The sequence below is a fragment of the Electrophorus electricus genome, chromosome 3 (genome assembly GCF_041902795.1).
Source record: "Electrophorus electricus isolate QZ-2024a chromosome 3, ASM4190279v1, whole genome shotgun sequence".
Lineage (NCBI taxonomy): Eukaryota > Metazoa > Chordata > Actinopteri > Gymnotiformes > Gymnotidae > Electrophorus > Electrophorus electricus.
Window position 1 is genome coordinate 39,743,658 of NC_137499.1, and position 17,052 is coordinate 39,760,709.

A 17,052-nucleotide genomic window follows, 5' to 3' on the forward strand; every position below is an offset into this window, starting at 1 on the left:
TGAAATCTAATTAAATAAATGTAATTAAACTGAAATGGTGTGTTAGTCCTACAAATACTCAGCAGCACTATATGTGAAGCTCACATCACATTAAATTATATACCTTTTTTTTTTTTCATAATTGACCCCTTTTTTGTTTCATCAGTGCTAGAAGGCATGATTTACTAATCACTATAGTTACAGGGGTGCATGTGTATGTGTGGTTTCTGCTGTACAATATACAATATAAAAAGAAGGAAAAACTTTATATTCACCGTATATAAAAGATAATAAATAATACTGGATTCTGTTATATTTTGTATGTAAAGTATAATAATAATGTAAAGATGCCCAAACAGAACACGTATTGCATCTGAGACAGAAAGTGCAGACTGCACCTGGAATCCACCAGAGCCAAACTGTAATGTGGACATTGTGTGGTCCAACTGTGGCCATGCAGATGATGATCATGACCAAGGTAACTACTGTCATCCACTGCTTGAGGCTCACCTAACTTGGTGGTAAGCTACCATCAGACAGTATGCTTGCAGATGTAAATGCAGCAATAAGCACAATACCAACAACCTGTATAACTGAAACCAACAAACTGGTATATACCACTGCTATAGTTATGCTCAAGATCCTAGGATACAGTATACAAGCAACAGGCCACTTCCTCTGTGCCCCTTGAAATCGGAAACTTCAAACCAAGATAAAGCCAACTCGAAGTCAGCAAAATGACAGATCTTCAGAAGGGCATAAAGATCAAAGGTGGGGCCTGGTTACAGAAGAAATACAATGGGTGGCCCATAACTTAAGATCTAGTCTGGTAAACAAAGATCAAGAGGTCAAAAGAGAGGTCAAGACGCTTTTTATTGTCTTAGTAGCTATAAACATACAAATATAAATAATGTTCTTCCAGGACCGTGGGGAGAGAGACCCTGAGGACCTTTTCGGCTGTTCATTCTATTCTCCTCGGGGTTTTGCCATCTGAGACAGAGCAATTCCCAAACCAGGTAGTGAAGCAGCTGCTCAGGATGCGCTCTATTGTAGAACATGGTGAGGATAGTGGTAGGGGGATGAGCTAGAAGTAGGAATTACTGCTGGGTTTTCTTGGCTATGGAGCTGGTTTTGAGGGTCCAGGTGAGGTTCTCTGCTAGGTGGACACCAATGAACTTGGTGCTTGTGATGATTTCCACAAAGGAGCTGATATTGATATTGACTGGATATTGATATTGACTGGAGATTGATCACCATGTACTTTCCTAAAGTCATCCACCATCTCTTTAGTTTTTTCCACATTCAGAGACAGTTTCTTGACTTTGCCACTGCACTTCCTCTCTGTATGCTGACTCATCATCCCGCTGATGAGACCCCCCACAGGCCTGTCATCAGTGAACTTGATGACGTGGTTCAAGCTGTGCATCTCTGCAGTTTTGGGTCAGCAAAGTGAACAACAGTGGACTGAGCACACAACACTATGGGTAACAGTGTTCAGTGTAGTGGTGCTGGAGACATTGATCCTGATCCAGACTGATGGGGATTTCCCAGTCAGAACAGCATTCTAACGTATGTGTCTTTTTGTTCAGATGGATAAGGGTCAGAGGAAGAGTTGGAGCAATTGCATCATCTGTTGAATGGCTGGGATGATATGGGAACTGTAGATAAACAACACTGGTGTGCAGTCTGTGGAGATACACAAAAGAAGAGACAGCCAAAAAGTAATGGCCTTGTTTGGGTTGGGTCCTTGCCTGAGCCTGGGTGGGTTGGCTGGCCCAGGGTGGTGGCCAGGTCCCCGCATATATTTAATACTAGTTCTGGTTGAAGCTCTGTTGTGTCAGTGCCTGACTGTATGTGCCCTTTTGGAGCCAAGCCAACATCATTATTTCTCATTAACATCACGTAGACTAGCATTAAGGTTCCGTTTCTTGTCCAGCATTAATGTTACTTGTCCTGTAATAGAATTGTAGAGAGAACAGGAACACATGAGCATCAGCTAGAGAAGTGCTGTTACGCAAAAAAAAGAAAAAAAAGCCAAATAATAAAATGTAGACGTGCCGGTCCTGCGTACCAGTGAGTACCGGCCTACTTTGAGCTCTGAGTAGGAGAGACTGTTGGGGTGGCACCGATGAAGATGAAGAGGAGGACAGCAGTGATGAGCTTGATCAGTGAATAGTGATGAGATACTGATGCTTTACCATACAAAAGATGGAAAAGGAACCTATGTCAGAGAAACCAGGTATAGGTTACACTGAACATTCTGCATGCCTAAACAAAAAATATTTCATTGGGGGCTTCTTTTGGGTAAGACATTTTGTTGTTATTTCTAGATTTCATTTGCTGTTACATGTACCAGCACATGGGTGCCCATGGGTTTGTGTCCACAGGTGCAGACTGTGGAAAAGGGGGGTGATGACTTCCCTTTAAAGAGCTGGCCCCGGGTCCATGAAGATTGGCTTCATTCTCTTTTCAGACAGGAACTATGTCTCCTGGGAGCCCACATGCTCTTTTGGTCTCTCTCATAATAGAAATTTGTTGTGCTAGGCATTTCTGATTAGCATTTGACATTTTTTGTTGATCTGCAGAACACATAACATGTATAACCATTAATTGTTCATCAGTGGGTTTATAACATTTTATAAGTATTAATTGTTCATCAGTGGGTTTATAACATTTTATAACCATTAACTGTTCATCGGCCATTCCAGATTCTTGAACAGCACTCAGTATATTAGACTGTTCTCTAGTGCTTTCTGGAATCATCTAGCAGTTGGTGACATTTGCATGCACCAGATGTTTGTGTGCCAAGTTGTTTGAATAATGCAAACAACAAACAACTCTTAGCACCCAATGTTACACTATTACACTAAGATCTGTTACAATAACTATTATACTTCATTGTCAGTAGAAATGTTTTAGTATACAGCAAAACATAGGCTATGTGACTTAATGATTCTAAGACCATTTCAGTTCTTTCTAGTCTCATCATCATTAGGAAAGTGTTAGGTGCAGTGAGGAACTTAGTATTAGTAAGATAGCCTACATGTATTGGGAGACTCAACACTACAATGACAATGCTAAACAAATAGTTCAAAAAAAGCCAGAAATTAAATAGGTCTAAGAAAACATACAGAGAAGTGATGTGAGGTGATATCTGAGCATCATGTTCTTAGCAAATCAAACAAAGCAACTAAAATGAAAGCAAGCAGCTTATATTAATGTAATAAATGAGGCTCAGAGTGGTGAGAAGGATCCATATGCAGGTAAGGGGTTTTAACAAAAGGAGCACAAAACAGGGTACGGCCAAAAATCAAGGTCCAAAGGCAAAAACAGGGTCAAAACCAGAATGAACGCAGAGGAAAAAGGGGCAAATGTATGAGTCAAAAGTGAAAAAACACGAGTACAGTCCAAGGCACAAGAACAACAATAGCAGGTAGCAAACACTTGGCCGGGCTGTTCATCCTTGAACCAAGGACTGAGTCCTCTAGAGGCCTTTGACTGAGGCGCCTAGAGGCCTGTCAAAGAGGCCTCCTAAGGATTTATGCTGAAGCCTACAGAGCAGAGTAAAAGAAAACAAAAGTAACTGGGAAATGACCTGCACTATTTCTCCTTTTGATTGCTGATGTGGGTTTCTTTTTCATGAACATTCCTGATTCTGGTTTTAAAAAACGTTGCTTTACAAACATCGCTGTTATGTTTTGGAAGTTATTTACGGTTCCAGGCTAAACTAAAGTCAGTACGGGGCTGCCTATCCACGAATTCTCAGTGAGAAGGAATGAAGCCCAACAACGTCTCCTGATGTTCAGTGCTTACCACTCAGACAAAGGCAATTATCTTAGGATGGCAGGCCTAGTGAGACTAAGTGACTATCCTACCATGAAGCTTGTGAAGTGTTATTTAATACATTCCGTGAAATGTAGCAAATTAATTTGTATCCTAAAATTCGTGAAATATTTTTGATAAAACAGGTCAGTGAAATTAACTGATTTTCTTCTGAAATTAGTAGAGTCCTACTAATAAAGCGCTAGGCCTAATGGCACGGTCCATTATGACGTCACATCGTTGTGACATCACTATGTGGCTACAAAAAGGTATAAATACGGTCATTTCACGAGACAAGTTTTAAAGCTTTGAAACGTGTCCGATTTGAGGCAGGAACTTTCACCGTTGGTGTGTATACATACATTTACATAGATACTGTTAGCTAATTAATTTCTTCCATTAATTCTTATCTGTGGATAGACGGTATGCTACTTGACCTTATTTACGGATAAGCCGTTCACCCAGCGAGGTGGAGATTACAGGGCGTAAAGCAACACAGCACACGATAAAGGCAAACCGCCCGACTCCGTTCTGATCGTATCTGATCTTTTCGACTGGCTAACTGCTAGTGTAAGGTTTTATCCACCGGTCACAAGCTAAATTTTCCACAGGACCGTCCGTAAAATTTACGCCTAGACGGGAACAGGTGTATGTTCAGATTTCATAGGCAGCGTCTTTGGGAACAGTTTTAAACGTTGCAATAGCAGGGTGGCTGCGATGCAGACATCGTTGCAGTTCTTCTGATGTCTAGCTATAACAACGCAGGCCTGATTCAGAGACTTAGGAGCAAATTGGTAACCGAAGTAACCGTTGTTGTTACACTGCTTTGTTTAGAGGTCAGTGTGGTTTATATGAACTATGTAATTCGATTGATTTATGTATTTCACTGTCGGTGGGTTTTGTTTTGCTCTATACTTGGTAATCTAGTAGGAAACAGCGAACTATCTTGCCACAGTGAGTACGAGTAGCAATTTTGCTACGTAGCAGCGCAGGTTGCTTAGCAACGGTCATTATTACGCCTGTTAAATGGGCGCGTGCATCGCGACTGGTCTTGGTGAAACAAGCGTGTATTATTTCGTCATTGTGTCAACAAAATATTAGCGCGAACGTGTTCCGATTGTCATTAAGAAGATAATGCGATTAGATTTATAGACCAAAACAACTTCTTCATCGAATTATATGTTACAATTGACGCGAAATCAAGCTTGTAAGGAAATAGTTATATTTTCTTAATACAATTTTAAGAAGTGTTGGGGATAAAATCACGCAGCTCAGATATTGGTAATTATTGGCATTTGTCTCGGGTATTTCCAAAGCTGTGCCTCATGAGCTGAAAACTAACTTTGTGGTTTACCATGTTACCCTGGTTTTAAACTGACACGGATTTTCGTTGAAACAGAATCCATCCTTTTACGTATAGAGTAGACATCGGCACCAACCCCTCACATCGCAGTGTGAGTATTCCTTTTCCACCTGGGACACCACAAGGCAGCGGATGAGGGGACGCCGGGAAAGTGGCCGAGGAAGACGAGGGAGGAGCAGCAGACACTGAAGGAGGCGAGAGATGCGGCAGCTTCTCCTGCACATGAGAGTAAATATCTATTTTCATCAAGCAGTCATTTTATGCATCATCTCTACTATAGGTTTTCTGTTTATCTGTCCGGAGTTGGTATTCTCAAAGCGTTCCAGTCTTAATACCATGGTAACCAGAATGAAGTCATTTTAATAACGCTTCCTTTAATATGTCAGAATAGTCTTGGCTTTGCAATGGGAAACATTCAATTTTGTGTAAGATACATAAGTAGCAGTCTGAGACTATAAACAAGAGACAACTCAAATTAATAGTGAATCTGAGAAGGTATGATGTTAGGAAGAACACACTTTAATAGCAAAAGCAAATCTATTCACAGCCACTTATATAAAAAACCCCATCTGTTTTCAACACACAATCAACGTTTTCAATCATGAAGCAAAGTGACGGGAATCGGGAACCAGTTCCAAATTGTCCAATCCATCACAATTATACGACGCCGAGATAAACACTTGTTTTTAGCAATGCTTTTCTGACAGTGGGTCAAACATCCTTTACTTTCATCCATATTAGACGAAGATGGACAGACTGTTGCTCCAGCCAGCTTCAAAACTTATCGTCAGCCCCAAGCTGAAAGCTCCGTCTCATGTTTGCTGCACAACAACGGGGAGTGAGCGTGCGGCAAGGGCGAACACATCAATGTGCCAGGCAGGCAGACAGGGAGGGAGGCAGGCAGAAAATGAGGGAGGGAGTCTAAGGAGGCAGGCAGACAGGAAAGAAGGGAGGGATGGATGGAGGAAGGATGGGGAGGCAGGTATTCAGACAGATAGGCAAGGAGGGAGGGGAGCTGGGGAGTGAAGGAGAAAGGCAGGCAGGCAGTGAGGGAGGGAGGGTGGGGAAAGAGGAAGGGAGGTAGACTGGGGTTAGATGTGGCCAAATGAACAGCATGTATCATGAACCTCCGCGCGGAGTCTGGGTCTCCATGCTACTTGTCCAGTCACATGTATTGACACTGTCTCCCTGGAGTCTGGGTCTCTATTCAAATCTTCCAGCTCCAGGTGTCCCCAGCCTCCACCAGGAGTCTGGGTCTCCATTCAAATCCTCTGGCTGTATGTATCCCCAGCCTCCATCCGGAGTCTGGGTCTCCATGCTGCTTGTCCAGCCGCATGTATCGACACTGTCTCCCTGGAGTCTGGGTCTCTATTGAAATCCTCCAGCTCCGCATGTCCCCAGCCTCCACCAGGAGTCTGGGTCTCCATTCATATCCTCTGGCCATATGTATCCCCAGCCTCCATCTGGAGTCTGCGTCTCCATGCTGCTCATCCAGCCGCATGCTCACCAGGGTCTCCCTGGAGTCTGGGTCTCCATTCCAATCCTCTGGCTGTTTGTATCCACAGCCTCTCCCTGGAGTCTGGGTTTCCATTCCAATTGTCTGGCCGCATGTATTCCCAGCCATCCGCTGGAGTATAGGTCACATGTTGCTTCTCTGGCTGCATGTATCCCCAGCCTCCCTCTCTTCCTACCACCCCAGCCTTCCCTCCCACCCTGTCTGCCTGCCTGCCTCACTCCCGCCCCAGCCTCTCTCACTCCCTCCCTACCTGCTTGCCTTCTTGCCTGCCTGCTTGCGTCCCCAGCCTCCCTCCCTCTCTCGCTGCTGGCCTCTCTTCGTCCCTAGCCTCCCTCACTCCATCCCTGCTTGCTTGCGTCCCTCCCTCTTGCCCTGCCTCCTCGGCCTTCCTTACTTACTTCCTGCCTGCCTGCCTGCTTGCCTCCCCAGCCTCCCTCCCTCCCTCCATGCATGCATGCATGCCTGCCTGCCTCACCCGCCTTCCTCCTTCCCTGCCTGCCTGTCTGCCCAGCCTCTCTCCCTCCTTGCCTGCCTGGTTACGGACCTCCAAACCCTGCCATCGCTGAGCTCAGTCAAGCAGGACGTCCCGTTCCCCAGGTAAATATGCTGCATTAGAGTAACATTAACACAATGTAGGCAGGCTTATCAACTTATTTCTCTGACTAAACGAAAATGAACACCGTGCAAACATCCTCTACTTTCATCCATATTAGACAAGGATGGACAGACTGTTGCTCCAGCCAGCTTCAAGACTCATCGTCAGCCCCCAGCTGAAAGCTCCGTCTCATGTTTTCTGCAGAACGATGGAGAGTGAGCGTGGCAAGGGTGAATGCTTCGCTGTGTCAGGCAGGCAGGGAGGAACGGAGGGAGGGAGGGAGGAAGGATGGGGAGGCAGGCATGCAGACAGATAGGCAAGGAGGGAGGGGAGCTGGGGAGTGAAGGAGAAAGGCAGGCAGGCAGTGAGGGAGGGAGGGTGGGGAAAGAGGAAGGGAGGTAGACTGGGGTTAGATGTGGCCAGCTGAACAGCATGTATCATGAACCTCCGCGCGGAGTCTGGGTCTCCATGCTGCTCGTCTGGCCGCATGTATCCACATAGGCTCCCCAGAGTCTGGGTGTCTATTCAAATACTCTGGCCGTATGTATCCCCAGGCTCCATCCGGAGTCTGAGTCTCCATGCTGCTTGTCCAGTTGCATGTATTGACACTGTCTCCCTGGAGTCTGGGTCTCTATTCAAATCTTCCAGCTCCGGGTGTCCCCAGCCTCCACCAGGAGTCTGGGTCTCAATTCAAATCCTCTGGCTGTATATATCCCCAGCCTCCATCTGGAATCTGGGTCTCCATGCTGCTCATCCAGCCGCATGCATCCCCAGGGTCTCCTTGGAGTCTGGGTCTCCATTCAAACATTCTGGCCGTATGTATCCCCAGCCTCCACCCAGAGTCTGGGACTCCATGCTGCTTGTCCAGCTGCATGTATCCCCAGTCTCTCCCTGGAGTCTGGGTCTCTATTCAAATCGTCCAGCTCTGGTTATACCCGGCCTCCACCCGGAGTCTGGGTCTCCATTCTAATTGTCCAGCCGCATGTATTCCCTGCCTTCCCCTGGAGTACGGGTCACATGTTGCTTGTCTGGCTGCATGTATCCCCAGCATCCTTCTCTTCCTGCCACCCCAGCCTTCCCTCCCACCCTGTCTGCCTGCCTGCCGCACTCCCACCCCAGCCTCTCTAACTCCCTCCCTACCTGCTTGCCTCCCCAGCCTCCCTCCTTCTCTCCCTGATGGCCTCCCTTCCTCCCCTGCCTCCCTCACTCCCTCCCTGCTTGCTTGCCTGTATGCCTCTCCAGCCTCCCTCTCTGCCTCCTCGGCCTCCCTCAGTTCCTGCCTACTTGCCTGCTTTCCTCCCCAGCCTTCCTCCCTCTTTCCCTGCCAGCTTCCCAGCCTCCCTTGCTCCCTCCTCAGCCTCCCTCCCTCTCTCCCTACTGTCCTCCCTGCTTGCCGCACTCCCACCCCAGCCTCTCTCCCTCCCTCCCTACCTGTTTGCCTCCCCAGCCTCCCTCCTTCTCTCTCTGATGGCCTCCCTTCCTCCCCTGCCTCCCTCACTCCTCCCCTGCTTGCTTGACTGTATGCCTCTTTAGCCTCCCTCTCTGCCTCCTCGGCCTCCCTCAGTTCCAGCCTACCTGCCTGCTTGCATGCCTGCCTGCCTCTGCAGCCTTCCTCCCTCCATTCCAACTTTCCTCCCTCTTTCCCTGCCTGCCTATCTGTCTGCCTCCCCAGCCCCACTCCCTCTATCCCTACCTGCCTCCCCAGCCTCTCTCCCTCCTTGCCTGCCTGCATGCGGACCTCCCAAGCCTGCCATCGCTGAGCTCAGTCACGCAGGATGTCCCGTTCCCCAGGTAAATATGCTGCATTAGAGTAACATTAACACAATGTAGGCAGGCTTATCAAGTTATTTCTCTGACTAAATGAAAATAAACATTGTGCAAACATCCTCTACTTTCATCCATTTTAGACAAGGATGGACAGACTGTTGCTCCAGCCAGCTTCAAGACTCATCGTCAGCCCCCAGCTGAAAGCTTCGTCTCATGTTTTCTGCGTAACGATGGAGAGTGAGCGTGGCAAGGGTGAATGCTTCACTGTGTCAGGCAGGCAGGGAGGGAGGCAGGCAGAGAGAAAGAAAGGGAGGGAAGGAGGCAGGAGACAGGAAGGGAGGGAGGGAGGAAGTATGGGGAGGCAGGCATGCAGACAGATAGGCAAGGAGGGAGGGGAGCTGGGGAGTGAAGGAGAAAGGCAGGCAGTGAGGGAGGGAGGGTAGGGAAAGAGCAAGGGAGGAAGACTGGGGTTAGATTTGGCCAAATGAACAGCATGTATCATGAACCTCCGCGCGGAGTCTGGGTCTCCATGCTGCTCGTCCAGCCACATGTATCCACAGAGTCTCCCCAGAGTCTGTGTGTCTATTCAAATACTCTGGCCGTATGTATCCCCAGGCTCCATGCGGAGTCGGTGTCTCCATGCTGCTTGTCCAGTCGCATGTATTGACACTGTCTCCCTGGAGTCTGGGTCTCTATTCAAATCTTCCAGCTCCGGGTGTCCCCAGCCTCCACCAGGAGTCTGGGTCTCAATTCAAATCCTCTGGCTGTATGTATCCCCAGCCTCCATCTGGAATCTGGGTCTCCATGCTGCTCATCCAGCCGCATGCATCCCCAGGGTCTCCTTGGAGTCTGGGTCTCCATTCAAACATTCTGGCCGTATGTATCCCCAGCCTCCACCCAGAGTCTGGGACTCCATGCTGCTTGTCCAGCTGCATGTATCCCCAGTCTCTCCCTGGAGTCTGGGTCTCTATTCAAATCGTCCAGCTCTGGTTATACCCGGCCTCCACCCGGAGTCTGGGTCTCCATTCTAATTGTCCAGCCGCATGTATTCCCAGCCTTCCCCTGGAGTACGGGTCACATGTTGCTTGTCTGGCTGCATGTATCCCCAGCATCCTTCTCTTCCTACCACCCCAGCCTTCCCTCCCACCCTGTCTGCCTGCCTGCCGCACTCCCACCCCAGCCTCTCTCACTCCCTCCCTACCTGCTTGCCTTCTTGCCTGCCTGCTGGCCTCCCTTCCTCCCCTGCCTCCCTAGCCTTCCTCCCTCTATCCCTGCCAGCTTCCCAGTCTCCCTCCCTCTCTCCCTGCTGGCCTCCCTGCCTGCCGCACTCCCACCCCAGCCTCTCTCACTCCCTCCCTACATGCTTGCCTCCCAGCCTTCCTCCCTCCCCAGCTTCCCTCCCTCTCTCCCTGATGGCCTCCCTTCCTCCCCTGCCTCCCTCACTCCCCCCCCTGCTTGCTTGCCTGTATGCCTCTTTAGCCTCCCTCTGTGCCTCCTCGGCCTCCCTCAGTTCCTGCCTACCTGCCTCCCCAGCTTCCCTCCCTCCCTCCCTCCCTCCCCGCTTGCATGCCTGCCTGCCTCTGCAGCCTTCCTCCCTCCATTCCTACCTCCCTCCCTCTTTCCCTGCATGCCTGTCTGTCTGCCTCCCCAGCCTTCCTCCTTGCCTGCCTGCCTGTCTCCCCAGCCTCTCTCCCTCCTTGCCTGCCTGCATGCGGAACTCCCAAGCCTGCCATCGCTGAGCTCAGTCACGCAGGATGTCCTGTTCCCCAGGTAAATATGCTGCATTAGAGTAACATTAATGCCATGCAGGCAGGCTTATCAGGTTATTTCTTTGACTAAATGAAAATGGACGCTGTGCAACCATCCTCTACTTTCATCCATATTAGATGAGGATGGACAGATTGGCATCACTGTGCCCATCACAGATGAAGAGGAGGAAGAGGACTACACTCAGATCACTATGATCATGTGGCCTGAATTAAAACATGAAGCTTCAATAAAGCCAACTAAACCATTAAACTAAACCGTTTGATTGTACTACTACTACTACTAGTACTACTACTACTATTAATAATAATAATAATAAGTAAACTTTAGTTGTATAGGGCTTTTCAAAACTTCAGAACAAAATAGTACACACAAGATAAAAAACAGTACAAACATAATGGTAATGCACTGGATAATAAAATCATAGAACATAAAACCTGATCAAATTGAGTGTACAATATAAACAGTGAAATAAAAGTTGCAAGATGGATAAAACTACACAGATTTACAATATAAAAAATATTTATGGTCCATGTAATTTTCAGATGCCCAAACTGTGATGGAGTTTGCAGATCTGCACTCTTCTAAACTATTTAGAATGAAACAGCTCAAAATCATTTATGACAAGCCCCACCCGGCAATCCCCACCCGCCAATCCTGCCTCTCTTCACATATACTCAGCAGCAGTATATGTGAAGCTCACGTCATATTAAATATATGGTTTTTTTTTTTGTTCGTTTGTTTTTTTAATTAATTGACCGCCTTTATGCTTCTTCAGTGCTACAAGAGTCATGATTTACTAATGACTAGTTACAGGGGTGCATGTGCATGTGTGGTTTCTGCTGTATGGAAGCAGTTATGCATTTGGAACAACACCACGACTTTTAATTTAGCCTTCTTAAATGTGTCAGTGATGACAAGAACTGGTTGTCAGTGATGACAAGAACATTTCACCTTATATGTCTTGTTCAGTGGTGGTCAGGTTTCAGCCTTCCTTACTTTGGCCATATCTCTGAGTACTGAACACCTTGTACTTCTGGGCACTCCAGATAGGTTGCAGTTCTGGAATATGACAGCACTGGAGGATAATTGGTTCCTGGTCGCTGCACTTTTGATTCTTCTCAAATCTTTGGCAGTTAATTTCCGTCTTTTTTTCTCAACACGTTTCTTGCGACCCTGTTGACTATTTGCAACAAAACCTTTGAGGGTTCTGTGATCACGCCCCAACAGCTTAGCAATTTTAAGAGTGCTACATCCCTCTGAAACACTTTTTGCAATTTTTGACTTTTCAGAGTTAGTTAAATCTTTTTTGGCCCATTTTTGGCCCTGAAAATCTACACCCTGGTACTGATGTTAGGCAGTCAGACTTGTGTTCCTAATTCAAACTGTGACCTTTCATACTACATATTTGTAGCCAGTACCCATAAACCATTTTTGTAAGAAACACAGTGCTGTTAGCTTGATTAGTAGAGTGGGTATGATGTCAGCCAGAAGGACCGCCTGAAGACAGAGAGAAGAATTATAGCATATGACAGAACAGACACAATAATAGGTCTGTAAGCATACCAACACATCTTTACAATAAGCCAATTAACTTGCATCATGGCACAGTTCAAAAAAAGAAAATAACTAGCACATGTAATGACAGTGTGTTGATAAAACTATCAGGGTATGGGACACATACAGGATGCATCATTCGTTTCTGTGCATGCGAGAGACTTACTGCAGTTGACACAGGGTTGCAGTCATAGCGACTCGAGTTGCTGCTGTTTCCACTCTTTGTTTGCTGCAGACCTGGTGCTGGAGTCTACAAAATACACAGGGCAACACACTCAGCCAACTCAGCATGTACCCTCTGCTACCAGGCAACTTCATCAGCATTTATGGCATTTATCAGATGGCTCTTTTCCAGAACAGCTTACAAAAGTGCTTCAGTGCATTTCCTGTACAGATAGCCACACTGAGGTAGGCATTCAGTATGAGAAATTTTAGATGCCATTTATTAATTTTATTCTGGCAAATTAAATTATTTATTGTAATTGTGTGACAAGATCATTTTTCTGCAGGCAACTAGGCACACTGTAATACAGGCAGACAAGCATATACAGACCTATAATTTGCACGCACTGTTGTGTTCTGAGATTCCTGTTGTTTTAAAATGTCTTGGGCAGCACTCAGCATAACCACGTAGGCAAAGTTATTACACAGTCCCAGTAGCCCCCCCCCCCCCCCCCCCCCTACCTAAGGACACATCATCAATCTCATGACACGTACCAGACAGTTCAGTTAGCTAGCTTGCTACTGTTTGGCTAAACATCAACTTACCAAACATAGCTAATGTTAGCTACTTACCCTCACTAACGGTATCAGGATCAGCATCAACACTCTCTGATATGTTCATGACAAATGCTGTAAAACCGATAACTGACACGTCTGACGGTGTTGATATCTAGCTACTGCTAACTAGCTAACCTAGTTATAGGTAAGAAATAGCTAAGCTACTTAATGTGAAATTCTGATTTCTTTGAGGAATTCAGTAAAGGTTAACGCCATAGATATGTAAGATGCTGGCATGCTCCATGAGACGGAAGATGTATATCTAAGCAGTCCCGAGGAGGACAATGAGCAGCCTTCAACATCTGAGGCAGGTAACTTTGGGTCATTTCGTGCCAAATCCCCTTAGGAGAAAAGGTTTCGTTAGTGAGGTCAGGTAAGATCATGTAGGTGTATGCCAGTGTTTTAGGTCTTTTTTCCCCAAAAATTGGGAATGAAAAAAGTCACAATTAGTATTTGTTTTCCTCACCAGGTCCACAAAGTTAGTGACGTTCAGGGGCCTTGTTCCCGTTCCAAAACGAGAGCGGGATCAGCATACGAGATAAACTGCCCACCGTCTACCTCACAAATACAGAGCATATCAACTATATAAGCACATAGAAACCCAAATAATTCGTCTTTGACGAATTCACATATGTAATTATGGCATATTACTGAGTCAAAATAAGCTAAGGGATAGTTTCGCTTCTTTAAAATCAAAAAGCAAAATTGCTTTTCATTCTTCCTCTTTCTGTTATGAGCAACTCATAACAGTTCCGTATGTCAGGTATTCAAGCGCATGTGGCCTAGCAAAAGTAGGAACCCCTTGGAATGATCTGAAAATCTCAGGTAGTGTCTGTACTGAATAATAAATATTTATCAATAAGAATTTATACAGTCCAGTGATTTCCATCTTCAGCGTAGGGAGTGGCAGGCCATGGCGAAGGGCGGGCTGAAGACCAACCCTTCGCGTTGCCATGGCCACGTGTCTTTGTTTTGGTTTTGTCTCCTGCTTGCCATGTGAATGTGTTTCCCTCTCTAATGACCCAGAGTATTCGATCACTGCATCCACATGTTCCCTCTCGCAGTTTTATTAATCCTCTGATTTTATGAACTTCCCGGCCACACCGCTCTCCCTTCACTTCCTGACATTTCTCGTTGTTTCTCCAACGCTCGTGCGAATCAGACCAATTAGAATAAAGCAAGCTGATGCGGCCACGCCCACCACTGACGCAAGACCACAGCGGGGGAAAGTTCTGGACGGACCACGTTTTTTCTGTTGCTTTTACTCGAATGTCCTACTGAAACTAATCTAAGTAAAAACACGTTTAATGAATACCTTTTGTATACAGATTTATTGAACAATATAACATATACAGCAGTCCTTAAATGTGGGGAAATAGGAAACGTTACGTTGGCCCGGAATGACTGAAGTAATTTTATGATAAAGTAAAACATTTATTTATAGTCATTTACATAGCCTATGTGGTTCCGCTTTCCCATTTATGTCCCATTTTCCAACTTGTTTGGTTATTTGTTGGTATTGTCCCCTTTCAGACCATCCTGGATCTTTGTTTCATTTCTACGGACTAATTCGGTCTCAGAGACATCAGTAGTCTACAGTTGGACTGGCGGCGTCGCTGGCTGACTCGCGGTTGGTGAGCTCGCGCAATGGAGAAACCTCTAGAACTGTCGTGAGGTGAAGGGGGGCGTTACCTGCTTGAATATAAAGCGCGAGCGGCAGCTCGTGGAAGACACAGCGTTCACGGACAGGTAACTAACGCACGAGCGAGGAGGAGTAAACCAACGGCTTTATCAGGGCAAGTTGAGTACAAAGGAGAGAAGAAGTCCTTTTACCCTGAAGAGATCTCCTCCATGGTCCTGGTGAAAATGAAGGAAACTGCAGAGGCCTACCTGGGTCAGAAGGTAACCAACGCTGTTATTACTGTACCTGCCTACTTCAATGACTCTCAGAGGCAAGCAACCAAATTTGCTGGTGCGATTGCTGGGCTGAACGTCCTAAGGATAATCAATGAGCCCACAGCTGCAGCGATCGCCTACGGCCTGGACAAAGGCAAGCAGGGAGAGCGCAATGTGCTGATCTTTGACTTAGGAGGGGGTACGTTCGATGTGTCCATCCTGACTATTGAAGATGGCATCTTTGAGGTGAAAGCAACAGCAGGAGACACACACCTGGGTGGGGAGGACTTTGACAACTGCCTGGTCAACCATTTTGTGGAGGAGTTTAAGAGGAAGTGCAAGAAGGACATCAGCCAGAACAAGCGTGCACTGAGGAGATTGCGCACAGCCTGTGAGAGGGCCAAGAGAACCCTGTCCTCCAGCTCTCAGGCAAGCATCGAGATCGACTCCCTGTATGAGGGCATTGACTTCTACACTTCTGTTACCAGAGCACGTTTTGAGGAGCTGTGCTCTGACCTGTTCAGGGGAACACTGAATCCTGTGGAGAAAGCCCTTAGAGATGCCAAAATGGACAAATCCCAGATCCATGACATTGTCTTGGTTGGAGGTGCTACGAGAATCCCCAAAATCCAGAAACTTTTGCAGCCTTTCTTCAACGGCAAAGAGTTGAACAAAAGCATCAATCCAGATGAGGCAGTGGCTTCCGGTGCCGCAGTTCAGGCTGCCATCTTAATGGGCGACACATCTGGAAATGTCCAGGACCTGTTGCTGCTGAATGTGGCCCCGCTGTCTCTGGGCATGGAGACCGCAGGTGGAGTCATGACCGCTCTCATCAATGGCAACACCACCATCCCCACCAAGCAGACCCAGATCTTCAGCACATATGCAGACAACCAGCCCGGTGTTCTGATCCAGGTTTACGAAGGTGAAAGAGCCATGACAAAAGACAACAACCTGCTGGGGAAGTTTCAGCTGACGGGCCTCCCACCTGCACCTCGAGGAGTCCCTCAGATTGAGGTGACCTTTGACATTGACGCCAATGGCATTTTGAATGTGTCGGCAGTGGACAAAAGCACTGGCAAAGTGAACAAGATCACCATCACCAACGATAAGGGCAGGCTGAGCAAGGAGGAGATTGAGAGGATGGTGCAGGTTGCAGACAAACATAAGGCAGAGGATGACCTGCAGAGAGAGAAGATTGCTGCTAAGAACACTCTGGAGTCCTATGCCTTTAACATGAAGAACAGTGTGGAAGATGAGAACTTGAAGAACAACATCAGTGAGGATGACAAGAAGAAAGTCATTGAGAGGTGCAACCAAGCCATCATGTGGCTGGAGAACAACCAGCTGGCTGAAAAGGAGGAGTACGTACATCAGTTGAAGGAGCTGGAGAAGGTGTGCAACCCCATCATCGCCAAACTGTACCATGGAGGGATGCCAGCTGGAAGCTGTGGAGCTCAGGCCCGTGCCCGCTCAGGGGCCGGCACCCAGGGGCCCACTATTGAAGAGGTCGATTAGGGACGTGAACTTCTTGTATGGACTCAGAGTGCTCTTTTTGAATTAGTTTCTCCTGAAGAAAATGTTGTTGCCTGTATTGTTCAGTTGTGCTTCACAGCATGTGGAGAATTAGCTGATGTGGACAATAGCATCTTTTGTCATTGCTAGTGCATTAATAACGTTTAGAACCTTGTAACACTATCAATATGTGAGATTTGTCATTACAATGTTTTTCCAGTGAAACATTTTACAAAAAGGTAAATATTACGGTGTTGTAAATATTCATCTAAATATATTTTGATATTTATTGTTAATAAAATGATCTGGACAAAATGGCTTAAATTTGTGGTCTTGACAGTCCATAATGTAATCTTTCTTATGAAAATAAATATATTAAGAAGAAAAACTAAGGAAACATAAAAAACATTTTTAGCTTTTTGAGCTCCTGAAATCTAATTAAATAAATGTAATTAAACTGAAATGGTGTGTTAGTCCTACAAATACTCAGCAGCA

General features: G+C 46.6%; 1 protein-coding gene across 1 annotated transcript; it reads left to right on the forward strand.

The window, feature by feature from the left end:
• Positions 1 to 433: 433 nt before the first annotated feature.
• Positions 434 to 16,702, forward strand: LOC145653870 (heat shock 70 kDa protein-like). The gene is made up of 2 exons (XM_081708480.1): positions 434 to 457; positions 14,896 to 16,702. Exons 1-2 carry the CDS (start codon positions 434 to 436, stop codon positions 16,558 to 16,560), a joined length of 1,689 nt encoding a protein of 562 aa, XP_081564606.1. The 3' UTR covers positions 16,561 to 16,702.
• Positions 16,703 to 17,052: the final 350 nt, after the last annotated feature.

Coding starts and splice junctions, on each gene's coding strand:
- LOC145653870 (XM_081708480.1), top strand. CDS start 434: ATGCAGATGATGATCATGACCAAG. Junction 458..14,895: donor AGATGATGATCATGACCAAG/GTAACTACTGTC, acceptor GTTCACGGACAG/GTAACTAACGCACGAGCGAG.